At 30.8% G+C, this 21,121-nt stretch overlaps 1 protein-coding gene across 1 annotated transcript in view; it reads right to left on the bottom strand.

Annotated features, from left to right (window-relative positions):
• Positions 1 to 13,116: 13,116 nt before the first annotated feature.
• Positions 13,117 to 21,121, bottom strand: part of LOC145333181 (uncharacterized) — a 34,197-nt gene continuing 26,192 nt past the window's right edge. Inside the window, exon 3 of the mRNA XM_080178331.1 lies at positions 13,117 to 13,167. Within this exon, the coding sequence (XP_080034457.1) occupies positions 13,117 to 13,167 (51 nt within the window). The remainder of the gene's footprint in view (positions 13,168 to 21,121) is intronic.

Raw genomic sequence — 21,121 nt, forward strand, 5'->3', positions numbered from 1 at the left:
GGTACCACCGCTCCCGCCATCCACCGCCATTTTCCGCCGACCACAGGACGGCTTGTAAGGGGAAAAATTTTTGAAAAAAATAATATGGTCTCAAATGATTCCAAATTGCCTAATTCAGCGAGAAATGCAATAAAAAAATTTTGGTGGCGACGGCGGAAAATGGCGGTGGAAGGTCAATTTACACCACCAAAAAAATATTTTTTTTAATTTTTTCTTTAATTAGACATTGGTACAGGTATCTGAAAAGTACCTCAATAATTTTTTTTTTTTCATAAGATGAACATAAATGTATTTTTTGTTGCCTTGAAAAAATTGTGTAAAAAAAATCTGGAAAATCATCAAAACTGAAAAGAAATATTTCACTACCTTTTTTAAAAATGGCATAAACCCGCCAAAAATTAATATTTTTTAAAAATTTCTTTTCTAGCTGTCTACTTACAGCCATTATTAGGTCCTAGGATAGATAAAAGTCGATTTTAGATTTTTTGGATGTCCCGATTTTTTTCAAAAGATCCCACTGTGTATCATAATCTAATCTACTTTTTGCAATATTGATTATTTGGGGCATAGTTAATTGAAGACAAAAAATTTCTTTCAAAACACCATTTTCTATTTTTGCTTTATAGAAGAATATGTCTTTCATACAGTCGCCCCCGGATAGGAAAATGACAACTGCTATAAAACTATGCATGTGTTTTCAACACGGCAAAGAATACTTATCAAGCCGAATTAAATCAGTTAAAACCAGTGCAGTGTTGGAAAAATCAATTTAGGCGTTAAACGGTATCATTTTCAACATAGGTGTTCTTAATAAATTTTACAATAAAATTAACACTTTAATAAATATCTTTTTAATTCAAATTAGTTATTAATAAAAATAAAAATTACTCCCCCCCTTAAGAAAGATTTTGTATATCTATTTTTGACTTTAGTGGTTTGTTTAAAGAAAGTGTTATCACAAACCAGCTAATTTTTGATAAACAGAGTTTGCTAAGTATTTCCTATTCTTATTTTTCAAATCACGCGTTTTACATACCATCAGCTTGTAACATTTTAAAGCAGGGATCTAAAGGGAAAGGACAATTAACATTCCCGATTTTGATACATAAAATTACTCCTTCTATCAATTACAATTAGTGGTTGAAGCGTTTGGACACTCAATCAAAATTTAATAAGAGTAACCAAAGTTGTTAGGCAAACGAATAAGAAAACGCTATTATAAAACTTTAGGGACATGTGTAATAACAATTCCCAATTAAACAAAATGTTGGCTAGATTGTGTGATGACTTTTAAGAAAGTTCTATTTTTATTTTCCCGTACATTATTTTCTACTCAAAGTCAACATGGACACTTTAATCAACGGTTGGGGAAATACGGAATCTAAAGCTAAATAGTTTATCTGAATTTTTAAGAAGTTTGTATAGTAAATTTTGAAGATTAATTTATGTTCACCCCGTTAAACAAAATGATTCCTTTTGTAGCTAAAAATAATAATTTTTGGTAAAGTTTGGACAGATATAGTTTGAAAAATCTAATCAAAGCGTTTCAGCTAACAAATAAGAGAACGTAATTTACAGTAGAAAATGATACCCCCTCCAAAACTTCAACCATACAGGATTTCAATTTACTTAGCCTAATAAGACATCCAACTACATATTTTAAAAGACTTAACCGCTGAAATTTCAAATAAGCCTGAAACAGTCGAAAAAAACATCAATTTTCCAACCTAACAATAAGTACTCCATGAAAAGTCGGTCCGTTAAGAATTTTGCCATGGTCGTTTGTATTTTGGTCTACAAATAAGTTAGTTGGTGTTTCTGCATTCTGTAAACTGTTCGTTTGAAAAAAGCAATGAAAACTTAATAAACTGTTATTTTTTTAATTATTTAAATTTATTGTAAAAAGTTTTACTATGTACTGCAAACCAAATATTTATTGCCAACAGTTAATTTCTATACAGGTTCCAGTATGGCTTCGTAACCGATTATTATCCGCTGGATTAGAACCGGTTCCCCCCCCCCCCATTTTTATTTATTTATATTTTAATAATCTTATAAGCTTGTTATTGCTAATGATAATTGTCAATAAATTTTTTTTCATAATTTGCTAATGTGTACTTTTATCTGTATCGTATAAACATAGCATAGGATACTCTAAATATTAACTTGGGAGGTCTTTGCTCTTCATATTCTACAAACAAAGTTTTTCTTCGTTTAGAGTATGTCTGTATGTTAGTCTGTATTTTCCTATGTAACGGGTAGCTCTCGTTTTTAAAATTAGGTATGATAGACAAGTAGTATTAATTTCATACCGTTGCTTTCTTTCAAAGCTATTTTGGGATCCACTCCTCACAAAGATTTTGATGGATGAAATATTTTGAGCCCCCGAGGGGTGTAACCTCTACTTAACCTATAACCTAAGCTAAAATAAACACCGAAATATATTTTTTCCATATCTTCAAAAAGTTCATTCGAACTGAAGTAAACTGCTCTTTCATAAGGATGCCCAAAATGAATAGGTATAATCTAAGCAACCATTTTTTACCCATATATGTTGACATCATGCTATCGAGTTAAACATTTCTATTTGTGCTTTTATGGATTTTGTCATCCTTGATTTTTTTTCTTCAAACATCTAAAAATGAACAGTAAAACAGACTAGACAAAGATTTAAGAACAGGTGCAACAGGACGTAAAACTTAGCAGACGTGCAAAACTAAATTAAAGTTAGTTTTCCTTAATTTTTTCTTCTAAATTTTCTTTTCGTTAATCTTTTAAAAGGTTAAAGCTTTTTTTCCTTTGTAAAAATTTTTAGGTCTTAATTTAAAGGACTATTTCAATTTATTCAAAAAGACTTCTTTTGTAAAAAAAACCTTTCAAAGTTTTTTTAATGTGCTAAAATGAAGGATGAAAAGGATAGATAAGATGGATAGATAGATAGAGAGAGAGAAAAAGGAGATAGGGAGAGAGAAAATATAGAAACACAGAAAAGTGAGAGAAAAAAGAGAAAAATGAAGAATTATATAGTCTTACAGACAAAAAAAAGAAAGAGCTAAATAAAAAAAGGAGAGTAAACATTCAGAAGAAAAAAAAGAGAGGGGTTTGGAAATAAAGAAAAGTGTGTCAAATAGTTCTAAAAATTCCTTAAATCCTACTGGGAAAAGGGTTAGAGGAAAAAAGGGCAAGGGGTCAAAATGAGCATTGAAAAAAAGGGGTTTTATGAGGTTTGTTTTAGGATACAGCAAATATTCTACATTTCTCCTAGTACAAAAAATGCTATATTTTTCAAAATGTTAAGCTGTTATTATATACACTTAAGTCTAAAATCGTATGATAATAGTAATATAGTCATATTGATGATATGTCAGCCACATATGATCTGTTGATAGTAAGTCAATCATGATCACTCTTAATATCTTATACTCACAATATTGATATATTTTCACGTCGATATCACATCAACTTTGACCATTTTTATATTTAATTAAGTACAATGAACTTTTGCAAATTTGTTTTTTTCTACTTTTGCTATTTTATAATGTTTTTGAATTGTGTAAACATTATAAATGGTGTAAAAAGTATTGTATTTGAAGAGCATAGATTTAAATTCAACTATCTATCTTTTTTTTGGACGCGTAGCATCTCTAAAAGTCATCTTCTTAATTTTCAATTATGTACACTTTAATTAAAGTAACATTATATACACACATTGTTCCATTAATATCTTGTAAACGGCTAGATCAATGAAAGCACAATTTGTTATCTATTGGGATTTAGAACTTTGGAGGGAGGAAGGTGCACGCCCACCCCCCTTAAGGCCTCTTCTTTAAGGGATAAAGCTCTTTAAACAATCTCTATATTAGGCTAACCAGTTAAACGATAACTTTGCACCCGTATGTTAAAATTTATCTTTACACTGAAACGATTGGTTTGTAATGTCATGGAGGATTTAATATGGTTCTAGACAGGTTCTATGCCATTTACAAGATTGCCTGACCCTTCCCCTTGACCACTCAAAAATTTCATTTGGATTTTTTTCTGTAAAAACCAGGCACAAAGTGTCCCTTTTCAACGATTTCTTAAACGTAACAATTTTGATGTCGAAACAATTTCCTGCAAAGATGTCATTTCTGACCGTTTACCACTCAAGATTAATGTGAAATAGTTACGCATCAGCTGAAAAATGAATCCTCATTGAAAAAAAATAAAATAAATTGAATCCTTTGGCCAATCCACTGTTTAAGTACCGCAGCAATAACAAGCTAATAAAACGTTTAATAAAATTAGAGCTGTAAAGAATTATACAGTAAAAATATGCATATTTATGACATTATTAAGCTACTTTCAAAAGTCTAAAGGTCTTTTAAAAAGCAATAGAAAGCATCGCTAGAGAGATCTTAACATGCAAAAAAAAAATTATATCTTAATGCAAAGCAAAGATCAAAAATAAGTTGATCTGACCCTAGGTTCTAGAATGAATGGCTTTATTTTTTTTATTAAAATAGACATTAGTTGATTGAGAGAAAATTACTTTACATGGAATGAACCTAATCATTCTATAAAACTGAATGTCTAATGGTTAGAATCCTAAATATAAAAGTAACAGGATCTGTGTCTGTCTTTTTCAAAGGATCTTGCTAAACGCTGATCTGATATTTTTCTGATTTACAGTGTAGCAAAATACTTTTTAAAAGCGAGGCTTTTCTATAATTAGGGTCGGTCCGTCCGTCCGTCCGTAAGGGATAGCCTTTTTCATTAATTTAGGCATGTTAGAAATGTCCTATCGATTTTAAACTTTGCATGGTGATTCCTTTATTAGTTAGGTACGATTTAGAAAGCGTAGCAACTCTATAATCATAACAAAAATGTCCGTACGTCCAACTTTTTTAACAACTAATTTTTATGTGATCTAATCATCCGATTGATCTGATTTTGGGTATGTTGATTCCTGGGACAACAAAATATAATGTTATAAGAAAATCAACTCTATAATCAAGTCCTAAAAATGTAAGTATGATTATTCTGATTATTCAGTTCTGACACTATGTAAGTGTTAATGTCCGTTTGTCCTACCGTTTATGTGCTTTATTGGGATAGACTTTCCCGCTACCCACCTCAAAAGCAACAAGAGGCCTCAAGGGGCATAGCTACTGGTAAAGAATTATTACAGAGACAGCTAAATGGTACTAAACTAAAAGAAAATGTTATTTAACAAAAAAAAGACAACATCCACAAAAGCGGATCTCTAAATTCAGCCAGTATGACAAACGAACATTTAGCTTTTTCAAAGAAATCTTGTCCCTTTCCCCTAAATATGAGTATTTGGGAAATATTTACCTAAGTTTGAAATTTACGGGAAATATGGTAAATGTTATGTAAGTAATATTCAAGCAAAAAAAAGTGTTTTCACAAAGTTCTAAATATTTTATTTAAATGTAGCAAATATATTAAAGAACTACCTATAGAAGTTAAAATTAACTGTAAAATAATAATGTAAATTAGTACGAGCAATAACAATTTATTCAATCTACAACTCTTTTTTTTCCCTAACATTTGCAAATTTAAAATTTTGGGAAGATATTTCTTCAAATGAGTATAAGTCTACTTTGTTCACTAGCGGCTACGCCTTTAAAATTAAGAGACTCTATATTTAAGGGGTCAGAGAGAGGCAAGAGAAATAGCTTAAAACCATTCAAAGAATTAAATCTACATAAATTAGCCTTTGTAAAGCTTGACTAAAGAGAACCAAATCGGTTTATTAGTAATTTAGTTATTGAGATCTTGAGCCTCAGACAAAAATTTTCTTTTTTTCTTTAAAGTATAGGATTAATTGCTAAATAAATCTTCATTTACTTTTGAAAAACACCAAAATATAAGTATTATATAATACAGAGCGAATAAATTCTATAAATATCCGCCGTTTGACCCTCAGTCCCTCCCCCCCCCCCCCCCCCTTTCCAAACCGATATTTCTACATGCCTATCAATTAAAATAGGAAATAGTTTACAGAAGGGGGGGGGGGGGTTACCTTATATTTATTTCTATACCCATATATAAAATGTTTTATTACACAGAGACGGGTCTTATGAAAACCAAATTGTCAAAGAATCAAAACATAAGAAGTTTTACCTAAAGTTACGTATATACTCTGCAATTCAATTTGTCCCTCAATTCAACAAGATCTATCACAAATAGAAATCAATTTCTTGGCTGTTATAAATGCTATTTGTTAGATATTTTATTTAAGATTTCTGGAACGAATCAGTATAGTTTATACTACGTCTCTATCTAATGCTTTGTTTTACTATTCAAATATCATTAAATTAGGATAAAGACAAACCCTCTGTACACCAATGCCTAGCATCCCTCAAGGGGATGGGGGGGGGGGAGATTCAATGCTTGATAGCACTTTGAGTAAAAGCACCCATACATCCAGCTACTTTATTATGTAGAATATCTATCCATATTTGGAAGTGTACTCACAAATAAACAGGAAACGTCCCGTGTAACAGAAATTTTCAGTTCCGTTGCATTACATAACTTTGGGGGGGGGGGGGGGGTGTTTATACCCAACTGCTAAAATTTTTTTGTTGTTGATGTTTTTACTATATTTCTATTGTTTTGGATGTATAAGAGTGTTTTTAAAAGCGAAGCTTTTCTATAATTAGGGTCGGTCCGTCCGTACGTCCGTCCGTCCGTACGTCCGTCCGTCCGTACGTCCGTCCGAGATAGATAGCTTTTATTCGTTAATTTAGGCATGTTAGAATTGTCCTATCGATTTCAAACTTTGCATGATGATTCCTGTAGTAGTTAGGTACGATTTAGAAAGCGTAGCAACTCTATAATCATTACCAGAATGTCCGTACGTCCATTTTAAACATGTTGATTTTTCTACTTTTTAAACAACTAATTTTTATGTGAACTATTTATCCGTTTGATCTGATTTTTGGTATATTAATTCCTGAGACAACAAAGAACAATATTATAAGCGAAGCAACTCTATAATCAAGTCCTAAAAATGTAAGTATGTCCTTAAACATTATCCTATATCAAGCAGTTTTTCTGCTTTGACTCTTATACTTTTATATTCTGATTATTCAGTTCAGACACTATACAAGCGTTAATGTCCGTTTGTTCTACCGTTTCAGTGCTTCGCTTTTATGGATGTTGTCATCCTTGTTAATGTGTAATTATTTATATAGATTTGTCGAAAGAAAAGTTGCTTGCACAACTATTGTCGATTTTTTTTTGAAATGCTAATGCATTCCACTACTTTTTTGTGTATGTCACGCACCTCACATCATATGCAGTAGTATCTAAAATAACAATCAACTAACAACGACTTTATAAGATCATTATATTAAGACAAAATACTGTGTTTATTCTACATATTATCATGCAAATTTGCTACGATTGCTATCATTGCAGAAAAAAATCCTCTAAAATAGAGTATTGTAGAAAAGTTGGAGGCCAAAGAGTATATATTTATTATAGTAAGAACTGTGTAATTTTTTTATAATATATAATTTTTTTTTAAAGATGCTGATTTATTTTTTTTTGGCACTTTTGTAATAACACTTATTTTGGCCTGTAACAGTTTTATTCATTCTCAGATGTTATATATATAACTAGCGGCTACGCCCCTAGAAGCCTCTAGGGGTACTTAAGGTTGGAGGGGGAAAAGTCGACAACATCCCATTTTGAATTTCAGTTTCAAAAGAGTAAAAAAATATTTTTTTGGGGGGGGAGAGGGGGGTGAAAACACCCTCCCCTAAAATAGTTTAAAACCTTCCTAGGACCTATAAGAAGCTTCACAGTAAAGGAGAACAATATCGGTTCAGTGGTTAGCGAGATCCTTCAGGACAAACAAAAAACGCTTATTACTTTATATAATAGGATAGGGTATAAAATAAGCATTTAAAGTTTAAATCAATAATTTTTTTAAAAACTATCAAAGAACTACAGCCTATTATATAAAGTAGTTTGGTTCTTAGTTTGTCTGATAAAATCTCGCCAACGACTAACCATATTTGTGTTCTCAATTTAGAGGAAGCTTTACATAGGTCCTGTTATGGTTTTAGGCTATTCTACTTTAAAACCAAAGTCTAAGTTGGTTTAGATTGGAAGTTAAAATCATTTTCTTGTCATTATGTTTTTTTTTACTTTTTTACGTCATAAAAATTTATATTTTATAACCAAATTCAAAAGGATTAAAACAAAATATATGAGGGGGGGGGATTAATGTTAATGGGCGTTGATGTTCGCTTACGAGCTCCTTTTCAAAGTACCCTCCCTCTTAATCCACGTAATAAATGGCTGGCTCTACCTTTCAAAGAAATTATAAAAAAGCAAATCTATTCTACAGACAAGTATGTCTGTACATAGAGTCTGATTGTAAAATAAACTATTTGATAACAATATATAACATAATCTTTTTATCTTCCAGCATGGCTTCGAAACCGATTAATTATTCTTACTGAAATATCATGTATTACAGATCATATAAATTAATATATATATAATATAAAAATCATCAATAGCAGTTTTGTTAGCCCGAGCTTTCGACCATTCGGGGTTAACAAAACTGGTTATAATCTTATAATTTTTCATTTTAATATCCACCGAAGGCTGTCTATAATACGATGCGATAAATATATATTATTTATGACTGAAAAAGTCTCAGATTCAGTGCAATAAATTGTGTATATTACATGTAAAAATAAGTACTATAAATAAATAAAATTGTTTTAAATCTCCGCCCATTTCTTAATAAATTCAACAAGTTCATTTATGCCAAAAGCAGCAAAGCAAAATACGCTAATTTTTGTTTAACTGTTTTGACTAGAATTATCGATAAGTGCCAAAAACATTGTCTGCTTTGGAATCCTATTCTTACAAAGAAAGTCCTGTGTTTTATTTGAACAGCACCGAAAAACTGACAAGAAAAGAAAGGGAAAATTACAGAGTTGCTACGCTCCGAGTAAAAATATAGGAGGACCATCTAGACAGACAGAAACCTATTCTCGGAGATCATTGCTCGTAAATTTCACCTCGCCACACCATTTCGCGGGTTTTTTCTTCCTAGGCATGGGGAAGGTGAAAGGGAGAGGGTGCATGGTCTAAAAATGGCGCGAAAAAATATATGGAAATGATGATTACGTGAGGGATGGTAGAATGGGGCAAAGTAGGAAGAGGGGGGGGGGAGGGGGAAGTAGGAAAGGTGTAGTATATATATATATACACACATAGGAAGGAAGGGATGTTTGGAATGGGGTGTCTATTGTCCAGGGGTAAAGGGTTAAAAAAATTTCCTTTTAGCCAAAAATCACCCCCTTTAATTAAAATTTTATACTTTTAATGAAAAGTAGACAAATAAGAAGCATTACAGTTTTTCTTTTATAATTATGGAAAAGAGCAAAGCAAAAAAATAGACTAACACTACCCCTGGACCAATGTGAAGCTTCCCTAAATTGGATTATTCAATTTGTTTAATAGTTTAAGTTATATAAAGTTACAGGCAAAAAAAACTTACTACTTTGTAAATTAGGATGACAAAAATCCTTATTTTTTTATTTAAAGGGTTAAAAAAAATCTTATTTTGTTGGCAATTGATTGTCTGGCATTTAAACTAATCTTATCCTCTATAATAATTCAATACATGAAGACAAAATAATCAGCTAATTTATTTATCTGTCTATTGCTGGTTGAACCTCAAAAATACAATTCTCTCTTCCTCTTTCTAAAATTTCTGTTTCGTGTATATTTTCTTTTTTTCTCCTAGAATATAGGTTGCTGAACTCCACTCTAAAGGGTTAAATTTTCAATTTTGGAATTTTTTTTCGTCTTCAAGGGGTTGTAAGAGGGGTTATTTTTTATGTAATTTTTTATAATTTTTTGTTGTTGGGGGGGGGGATTACCCCTGAAAGTCTGTTACATTACAGGGCGAGGGTTTTAAGTCCGTTAGAACAGTTGACGGGAATGGGATGTGGATATGGCCTTTCTCTTTCTCTATATCTCCCAAGCTTTCACATTTCTCTCTTTCTCTCTCTTCTCCTTAATTCCTTTCTAAAATGCCTTTTCTGTATTAAGGGAAGTAATTCCTAAAGCCCTTAAAGGGACAGTTGACTAGTAAGGATATATTTGATGATTAATCGATCCTGTTATATAAAGTAGTAAGGTTTTTGGTTCTACGACAAACGCAGGAGTCCCAAACGTCGGAGTGGACACTTAACCTAACCTATTTTAGACCATCCTATAGGTTTTTTTAAATGCCTAACCCCTGCGGGGGGCTTATTTGTTCATTCATATCTTAACCTAACCTAATCTGTATAGAAATACTTAATAAAATCAATATTTTAAGTTTTTAACACTCCTGCGTTTGTCCACTCCGACGTTTGGGACTCCTGTGTTTGTCCTTAAACCAGTTTTTTTTTATTATTTTAGCTTAAGATTTCCATAAATACTGAACCAATTGAGTTCTCCATTCTATGGAAGCTTCTTAAATGTCCCTGGATGGTTAGGCTATTTAATTTTTATATCTAAGTTAGGTTTTAAACTATTTTTCTTACTCCTCTGAATACAGAGCTTCTAGATGGTAGGAAAGCAGTCGCTAGTACATATTGAAATATTTTGCTTAGTTTCTACTTAAATATTCATTGTACTAAAGTAAAAGGATGTTTGGCTTTCTGTCCTTTGTGTGTATTATCTTTAAGATCTCGGAAACTTTGAACGGACTGAGTTTTCCTTCAAGAAACGGATTGAGGGGTAAAGTCCACTTTTGGGAAGACTTGAATAACCCTCCATAGAAAATAACCCCTAGTTAATAATTAGAAGCAGTTTTATTTGGAAACTAGAACTAAAACTTGAAAATACCGTCCCTTTAGAAAAATATTTAGAATTAGACATTTTTTGTTTCATTTCATAACAAAATTTTCAGTTATCTTTACACTAAATCCTAAACTTAAACCAAACTGAATTTTCATTTTTAAGGAAAATATCTAGGTACAAATTCTATTTTACAAAATTAAATCAAAATAAAATCTGTTTTAAAATGTGTGTCCAGGTCAAAGAAAAGTTGTGTCGTCCTTATGCCAACAAAATATTATATTATTGATAAAATTATGCTATAAATTATTAAATATATAAAGTAATATAAGTCCCCAAATAGCTGGTTATGGTTACAATATTACTTGGATCTTTCAATTTTTCTAATATTGATACTTGTAGCGGGCTAAAATAACGATTCCCCCAGCCCAATCCCATTACCCTATTCCCTCCCCTCCAACTAAACTGACCAATTGATGAGCTCCATGTTAGCAAGCTAATTGACGACAATTTTCCCCCTGTCATTATATCAACGCATATTCTACATTCAGTTGCTAGGCTAGCCCTAGTAAAACAAAATCACTCTACCAGGAGGAACGCCTCTGTAGGCTAGAGGCAAAGCCAACTAGTTGATTATAAAAAGTGTATATCATCCATTTTCAACAAGTAGATACTAACAGGGATAATCATTAAGAAAAATAAATAGTGAAAAAAAACGATATTAGATCCAAGAGTAGCGAAGCTCATAGATATAAAAGTCAAAGAACATCCAAGGAGATGAAAGGATAAAGTGAATACAGTCATGATGAGTTATATAGTAGACAAACAAATCTGTATATCTTTGAAAACCACTCAGAAAACACATATATATTGCATAACAGACAGACAGATGGACAAGTTTATATATAGAATAGATGCTCAGCAGAATATTTACAAAAAAAATCAGCCATCAATCTAAAATAGCAGCCGAGCAGCTACACTATTTCTTCTATCTTTTCTCTAAAACATTTATATTTAAGAATCCAAGTCCAATTCATTGCTAAAAGGCAGATGTTTAGCCTTTTATATATATATATATATATTTGGGGGATTTAAATCTTTTAAACAGCCTACTCATATATTTTTTTTTTATATGATCATTATGTACAGAGATTATTATTATAAAAAAAACTTATTGTGAAACCTTAGGAATATTATAAATCAATTAGAGATGTCACTCTATATTTAGTGCTTGTCCACTGTACGTCCGTCACACCGTTAGCGTAAACTAGAGACTTAACAGATTATAGATATAATTTTCCTTGTTTTTACTTTAAGTTTTATAATATTTTTTTGTTGATACATTTTTCTATACCTCTTACATTATACGATAGAAAAAATATTATTAGAGCTATATGTTATAGAGCATAATACTTTATCAAATACTAGATCGGGGAGGGAGGGTATGTTATAAATATCTTGAGATGGTTTTAGGCTATTAGCCTGACCTTACCCGTCCTCCCCTAAAGAACAGGCGCGAAGCAACTAGTACGTTTTTAAAATTACATTATGGCTAAGAAATCTTATCCTTTTAAGTTATAATATTAGACGGAGATACTGACGGTCAGAAAAAATGAGTCGTGTGACGTCAACAGATCCATCTCTTTATAAGGGGTTTTCTTTTCCACTTCTCCTCTCGACTCTCATTTTTATGTCACGGCTAATTTTTTCAGACACTTTGAAGAGCTTCGCTTCGCGACAGCAAAAATAGGTCTAAAACACCGTCTATTCTTTAAGATGGGGATTTTTTTCAACGAAGCGACAATTTGATTTTGCAATATGTATGTTTTGGAAGAAAGGGAGAGAGCAATGAAGGTTAAATTATTCTACGACCCCTTCTTCCTCCCAATCCCTAAGACTTCTTAAAGGTAATAAAAGTCAGATTAAATTTTTGTCAATCTTTCAATCCCAAAAGTCACAAATGTTTTTGTCAAAAAATTAAATGTGATCGTCCTTGTTAAACTAATGGATATATTATTACTTGAATGTTGCACCAGATTTTTATGTACTCATATAAAGTGATAATCGTAGCTGGCTAAAATTAGGAAACACTGCACCCACCACATTTCCCCATCACCTCCCCCCGATTTGGATGAACAAACTGACCAATAAATGAAGTCCATGTTAGCAACCTAACCTAAATTGACGACAAATTTTTCCCTGTCAATTTATCCACGTATATTCTACATCCAAAAAATAAACTAAGCCAACGAATATTGACACTGAATGGCTAAAGATTGGATGACAAATATGTTAAATACATTGGAATGCCTGCTTGCCTATAGTTTTGCCGGGTTTAGAGTCCTGTAATAATAGGGTATTACAGTATGATTAAAATAAAAATGTACATGCTTTTGTACCTTGATTCATTAAAGATGACTGTTTTGAGAAACAGCAAATTTTAATTCCCATATAGCAATATATGTTTACACAAAATAGACAATTTTCTAAATTATAGCATATTATTAGCAATATATCTACTTTTTATCTATGGCCGTATATGTTACTATTGTAAAATCAAGTTTACTGTTCTTTTTTAGATATTTCTAATTTAAAAGTCTTCTGCTATTTTGCTATTCTTAATTCTGCGCTGTTTTGATGAATCACTATAAGTACATATAATGGTATATTTATAGCAAATATTTTAAAATTGCTACATTTATATATTTTATAATACACATATCCACTATGTACAATATTGTGTGTATTTATAAATTTTAACTAGTATTACAAATATCAATAGAAGCGCAATAAAAAATATAATTATACATATGAAAATTTTATTACTACTCACACCTTATATCTACAATTCAACATCTTTGATTTGATGACTTTGGACTTTATATCATAGCATTTAATGTTGAGTTACAGAGTAGCCTAAAATAGCCTAAAACCAAACAAGAGCTATAAACGAACCCCCCACTCTAAGAAAAAAAGGTTTAGCTTTTAATTAATCTTCTTTAACAAAGAACCAACCTGCTTTTAAAAATCTATCGTTCTTTGAATTAAAAAGTGAAAGAATTCCCAAAATAAAAGGCCAACACTTTAGAACACTTTTTGCTATCATCCCCCCACCCCCATTCCCCTCCAAACTTCGTGTAAAAAGTGAATTTGTTTTTAAGACTTTAAAATAGTCATGAAATCTTTTTTGGAACACCTTGGTTTTGGTACAAGTATTCAAAAAAACAGATATAAATCTCTTGATAAAATGAATAGATAAATTATTAATACTACCAATTAAAATCAGACAATTCTTTTATCTGTGTGATTTAAAGAAGAAAGCTGGAAAGAAACGTTCTATCTTCCAGTTACCTATCTCCACATTTACTAAAGTTATCAAACCCGGGTTTTATTAATAAATACGGTTTTTTTGGGTTTTATTGTTTTCTAATGATTATTACCTGGGAATTTTAAGATATAAGGTTAAATCATTTTTATAAAGTAACAGGATGTTTGTCTGTACCATAGGATCTCGCTAACTGCTGAATCGGTATGAATCTCCTGTACAGGGTAGCTTTTCAAAGGTCCAGGGATGGTTTATTCCAATTTTGGGGGAGGGCACCACAAATCTCCTAAGAGAAATCTGCCCCCCCCCCCCCCCCACCCCAAAGTAGATAAAAATCTTCAACGGACCCGTGAGAAGCTAATTGTAATTGAGAACCATATCGGTTCAGTGGTTAGGGAGTTATTTTGGTACATAGGGACAGACATTCCGTTACTTACATATATAAATAAGCAGTTAAAATGCAGTTATACGATGCTGTGAGTATTGGTGCAAAAAATATGACGTAACAAAAAAAATTAGCCAATGAGAGGCCGTTATTGACCAATGGTAAAATTTATAGTGGACTCTCATTGGCTAATTTTTCTTGTTACGTCATATTTTTTGCACCAATACTCACGGCATCCAGTTATACAATAATTAAAATAAAATGTTTTTATAATATCAATTATTTGTTTGAAAATAGTACTCCTTATGAGTCAAAATAGAGTTAACATTATCGACAAAAGGTACATTAAAAAAAACCCCGGGTTTTGGGGTTTTTTTGAGTTAAAAAACCCAATAAAACCCAACTTGGGTTTTTTACTTGGTTTTTTTTATGCCAACCCTGATATAACTACAATGGGTAGATTTATGAAATTTCACGTGAATATTCCCCTAAACACTGTGCTACTTATCCTTAACTTACTCTGTCCGACTGTCAATTATTTGTATTACAGAATACACGTCCTTATTTTCACAGATTTTTCTAGGAAGCTACAGGTCATGAGAAAGTTTGATTTCAAGACTTTCAACATTTTATAATCAGAGCTGCCGAGGATTTTTCAAAGCGAAGCTTTTCTATAATCAGGGTTGGCACGTTTAACCGTTACGGATAGCTGTTATCGATAATGTAAACAATTAAAAGTTTGCATTATGAATCTATGATTCCTGTGACAGTTAGGTAGGTTTATTTAATAGTGATTCTTAAGACAACAAGGTTCAAATTCACTAGCGAAGCATCTTTATAATCAAGTAGAGCCCTTAAAATTTAGGCAATTTCTCTACAATTTTGTTTAAACTTATAAAATTGATATAATGCTTATTAAGTTCTGACACTCAATAAGTTTTAATGTTGATTGGTCCTACCGTCTGTTTAAAAAACTTCGCTAATGTCATCCTTGTTTTACTTTCTTCAGGATATGGACAATAATTTTTTTGGTTTCTTTAACCTCAGTTTCAAATTTTATTTCAATCCTTATATAAAAGTAACAGGATGTGTGTCAGACACTACCAAAAAATCTCGCTAACCGACGAACCAATAAGGTTCTCCCTAACAATGTAGCTTAACATCCAGGGAAGCTCTATAACTAATTTTGGGGAAGGTTCCCATAAGAAATCACCCTTGGAAAAAATTAGGCCCCTACATTTTTTTCATTTCAAAAAAATCTAAAATATAAAGTGGAGTGTCAAAACCCCGCTCCTTCCCTAAAGTAATGTATAAAACAATTTTCCATTGAATTAAATTTTTAGGATCTCAAGAAAAGACATTGAATTATTTTTACAAAATATTTCCAACGACATTTTTGTTTATTTTGAAAAACAAAATATTAAGTCAAATTTGTGTGGAGCAAATATAGATTGCAAATTAAGATAAATCAATCAAAAAGCTAATCCTTAATACTTCTTGTAAAACAGCAAAGTTTAAAAAGGCTTTGAACAAATTTTGGTAGGGGGGTGGGGCTTTGTTTTTTTTTACGTTTTTCATTTAAAGAGTTTACAGGCCCCCTGAATAAGAATTGCTAAAAATATGATCAGGACTAATATTAGGCTTCTCTGTAAATTGTAGGTCTAAAGTTACAGCAGTCCACGAGATCTTATCATACTCTTTACACTATGATGCACAGGGAAAGCTTGGCATTTAAGTGCGCTGCGAGATGACTGCACATTATTGAGTGATTGCTTTTTATGATTATTTGTAGGCCTTCTTATATCAATTAAAATTCAATAATTTAATAATGATATTAATGTTCATAAATTTTTGGAAATAATCGATCCCTGGATCATCATTTTACCAGGAACTGCACCTAATCTGCCTGTATTGTATGAACATCTTATTTTTTAAGCTTAACGTTTGGACGGAAATCCTCAATTACAAAAAATACCAAAAATAAAATAAAATAAAGCCATTAACAGTTTTTAAGAAGCCAAGCTTTCTTTTCAGTTTTATTTGTTGGTTAGTCTATTAAAATAAAGGTACTAAGAAAGAGAGGGAATGTCTGATTGAGCCAATAGGAGAATCGCATCGGAATTTACATTGGATCTCATTGGTTGAAATTGTGTACACATTTTGCTACAAAGGCATGTTTTTTTTCATTTCATACATACATAAAAGTCAGCTGTAAACAGTATATTTTCTTAGTAGAAAGCTTTGCGGAATCAGAATTAATTGCCCAAAAATTTCGTTTAAATTTGAAAGCTTAGTAACGAGGTGGATTCTTAAAAAAAAAGTTAGGCTGGCTACTCGCTGGTGCGGCAAAATTATTTTTGTGAAAAATCCTCCAAAATCGAATAAAAAAATTTACAAAAATTAAGTAAAATCTTAAAGGGTTATTAACATATGATTTTGTTTAATTTATGTAGATTTTTAATGTGCTTTTGGATGATTTTTCACAAAAATAATTTTGCCTCACTATCGAGTAGCGAGTCTATAATTTCTTAAGAATCCACATCAGCTTGAGTCGAAAGTAAACAATACTTTTGTCTGCTAGAAATGTTCCTTCTTAGATTTGACGAAAAAAGGGTTCAAAATATGCTTCTATTCTTCTATTTCTATTGTCTATTAATTAATTGGCCTGTCTTTTATTTTACAGAATGAGATTTACGGGGAAATGATTGATTAAAAACTTGTTTAAATGCTTTACTTCTTTTGAATGTGTACATTGGTACAATCTTGTTTTTTTTTTTAATTTTAACAGTAAAAATAAACATTAATTCCTAAATTTGATTTGTATTCGATTAAATGTTGGAGAAGGTTTTCCAGTATGGCTTCCAAACCGATTAATATTCGCTGGATAGGTCGGGGCTAACACAACTGGTTTTAATCTTATAATTTTTATTTACATATTATAATGATTATAAGACAATGACCGACTAATTAATTTACAACTCCAATGATGGTAAACAAAATTATCCCTTCTACTACAATTAGTGGTTAAAACGTTTAGACACTCAACTCAATGAACCAACCAATCAAAGTTAAAGTCACCAAAGTTGATGAGCCAACGAATAATAAGACGTTATTGTGAAACTTTGGATACTATTATAATAAACAGTGCACTATCCCCTCCCTCCTTCGCCAACTGACTCAACTTTAAACAACTAGATTAAAATTAAACCACATAAAAAGAACAATTATTAAATGAATGAATGAAAAAAACAAATAGTTTAGCTTACCATAAGAAAGGGTTTGGGTAAAAACAAATAAGGATAATGAATAGCAAAGTATTTTTGGCTTTTCCGCATTTTACTAGTAATTATTCTATTCTAAGTAGCGTAGCTACTCTATAGTAAAATAGTGTAAGTAAGTCTACATTCATTATACAATTACATAGGCAGTCAAGAAACCACAGAATCGACGGAGTCTAAATTGCAAACGTAGTTTTTAGTAGCGAAGCTACTCTATGATTCGCTTTGTATGTCTGTCCACAACGCTATGGGGGAAATGGGATATACTCAGCAGATTTTAATTTAGACCTCTGATTTTATATACTTCCATTGTGGGGCATAATAAAATTTATAACATCCATAGCAGTCCGACTGCTTTAAAGCAGCTTTTTAGCCCTTGAATATTTACGAGCTTTACTTTGTCCAATCGTCAATCAATGTTTTACTAATGGATATAGTCATTCTTGTTTAGATACTTTTGTTTTAAAACTCAAGTGGACACACATTTAATCTTCACACAAAATCTTTAAATTAGCTGTTTTAATTTTTGATTATTTGTATGAATATCAAAATATTTAAAATTACTGTTGTATAAAAGAAGGCTTTATCTTTTAATTATATTAAATTACTTGCACTGCATAGAAATAAAACAAAATAAGTATGACAAAATCAACAAGTAGTAATATTAAAGAAATTTCTAAAGATACGCAAACACATTGGGCTGAAGATCAGGGATCTAAAGGGATAAGACAATGGCCGATAAATTAATATGATTATACACAAAATTATCTATTCTGTAGATTACAATAAGTGGTTGAAATTTGTTGAAACTCAACTTAATGAACCAACAAAACAAAATACAATAAAACTCACCGAAGTTGTTAACCCAACGATTAAGGAAACGTTGTCATAAAACTTTAAGGGCTAGTGAAATAAACAAGCCAATGTCTCCCCCCCCCCCCCCTCTGGTTGAAGAAGCTCATTGGCCTGTGCCCAATTTTAGATATCTACCTTAGATATCAGCCGAGTAAATAGTCTTTCTGAAATACCCTAAAAGTGTTACAAGACAGACAAAGTAAGTTATAGAGTATAAATACTATTTAAATAAAAATAGACTTTTATCTCTACAGTTTGTTAATTCATTAAAGTAAATAAGTCAAATTTTTGCAACGGTTCTAATAAAAAATATTTTTATTTTTCAAAAATTGGTGTTTAGCTACTCTGGCGTTTGTTTCCTTTATAAGTTTAAATACAAGAACAATTATTTTAGATATTGCAAATATTTTTAAAAGTAAATCTGAAGGCCAAATTATGCACTTGTTATTCTTATTTACCTTCCACAGTTAAAATCCTAAAATTTTGAATGAAAAATTTATTTATGGAGAAGGGGTTACTACATTTCGGGAGCTATTTTTGTAAATAGCAAATAACCTTCCCACTAGCCAGTAAAAATCAACCTAAAGATTCCCTGAAAGCTGAAGATTTTTTTTGAGATCTTACTGAAAAATTACACAAGAATCATAGCTGCTTTAATTACTGAATATTTTGATTTCGGAAAATCCACATTGTTTTTATCTCACTTTACCAGCCTTAAAGAAGGTGTATCAACTTTTTTTTATAGCTAGCCGGTTCTTTTAGTAAGTAGTAGATGTAAAATTTTTCATAGAATTCAGATATGCAATCGGTTTTTTTGTAGACCTCTTATTTTTTAAGTAATTTAAGTTTTAAAAAAAAAAATTAAGTCAATTTTAAGGTACTAAAATGCAACAAAAAAAAGAAAGAAAATGGCCATTATGAACAAAAATAGTAAGATCTTTAATTTGACACCTTACTTTTTCAATTCTGTCAGGTAATTATTGAAAAAATCGATTTTTTTAAACCCACGAGAATAAAAACTTTGAACTTAATTTTATCATTTCACAGGTAAAAAAATATGGGTTCATATATACCTTTAGAATCAGAAAAATATTACGAATCCATTGTAAGCAAAATTGAAATAAAAAAGTTTACAATATAGTATATAAACTACAATAAAAGGAATTATATGAAAATATCATATTATATTATACAGGCAACGTCTTAATTCTTGAATTGAGTATAAAAATGGGAAGGGGGTAAAGAGGGGGTAAAAAAGGGAAGACGAAAGTGTTGCCTGAACAAAAAATATAATTGGCCATTTGTTTATTTTTTTACTTTTTTTCAATTTTGCTTACAATGGATTTGTAATATTTTTCTGATTCTAAAGGTATATATGAACCCATATTTTTTTACCTGTGAAATGATAAAATTAAGTTCAAAGTTTTTATTCTCGTGGGTTTTAAAAAATCAATTTTTTCAATAATTACCTGACAAAATTCAAAAAGTAAGGTGTCAAATTAAAGATCTTACTATTTTTGTACATAATGGACATTTTCTTCCTTTTTTTTGTTGCGTTTTAGTACCTTAAAATCGACTTAATCTTTTTTTTAAAAACTTAAATTACTTAAAAAATAAGAGGTCTACAAAAAAAACTGATTGCATATCTGAATTCTATGAAAAATTTTACATCTACTACTTACTAAAAGAACCGGCTAGCTATAAAAAAAAAGTTGATACACCTTCTTTAAAAATAATCAATAGCCATTAGAAGGAGTCATACTATCTTATCTGTTATAAAACCAAAATCAACTTAAAGATTCCCTAAAAGGTGAAGATCAATCAATACAGTGATCTTACTAGAAAAGTACATAATTTTTTTGCTGTTTAACTGCTAGATATTTTGATCACGGAATATCCACATTGTTTTTGTCTCTTTTTTCCAGCCAAAAGCTTAAAAATTATCAATAGCCATTACAAGGCGTCATACTATCTTTTCTGTTATACAGCAAAAAGTGTCTAAAACAATTAAATTTCTCCTCAAAAACCCTCCAAAAAATGTTCATTTTTTCCCAACAGAAAAATTCCTAAGAATTAACAGTTTTTTCGGAACAGGGACTGATATTCAGTAAAATAAAAAGTTAAAAGTGTAAGTTACATTTGTTAAGTAAGTTACATTTGCAGTTTATAGGTACTAGTTTTATTTTAAATAATCAATAACCGTTTATCAGATCTTAAACAAAATATTTTCTACTTCCCTATTTAAGAAAGTTATTTCTTCTATAAAAGATACATTTTAAGGGCACATTTTTTTAGTTATAGGTCTCATATATGACAATGACAGAAAAATTTATATAGATCCCAAATACTTCTTTAGATTACAATTAATGGTTAAAACGTTTGGACGTTTGAACCAACCAATACAAATTAAATAAAAAGTCCCCTAAATTGATAAACTAACGAATAAGAAAACGT

Source organism: Acartia tonsa, chromosome 12 (assembly GCF_053477335.1).
Source record: "Acartia tonsa isolate MP-2025a chromosome 12, ASM5347733v1, whole genome shotgun sequence".
NCBI lineage: Eukaryota > Metazoa > Arthropoda > Copepoda > Calanoida > Acartiidae > Acartia > Acartia tonsa.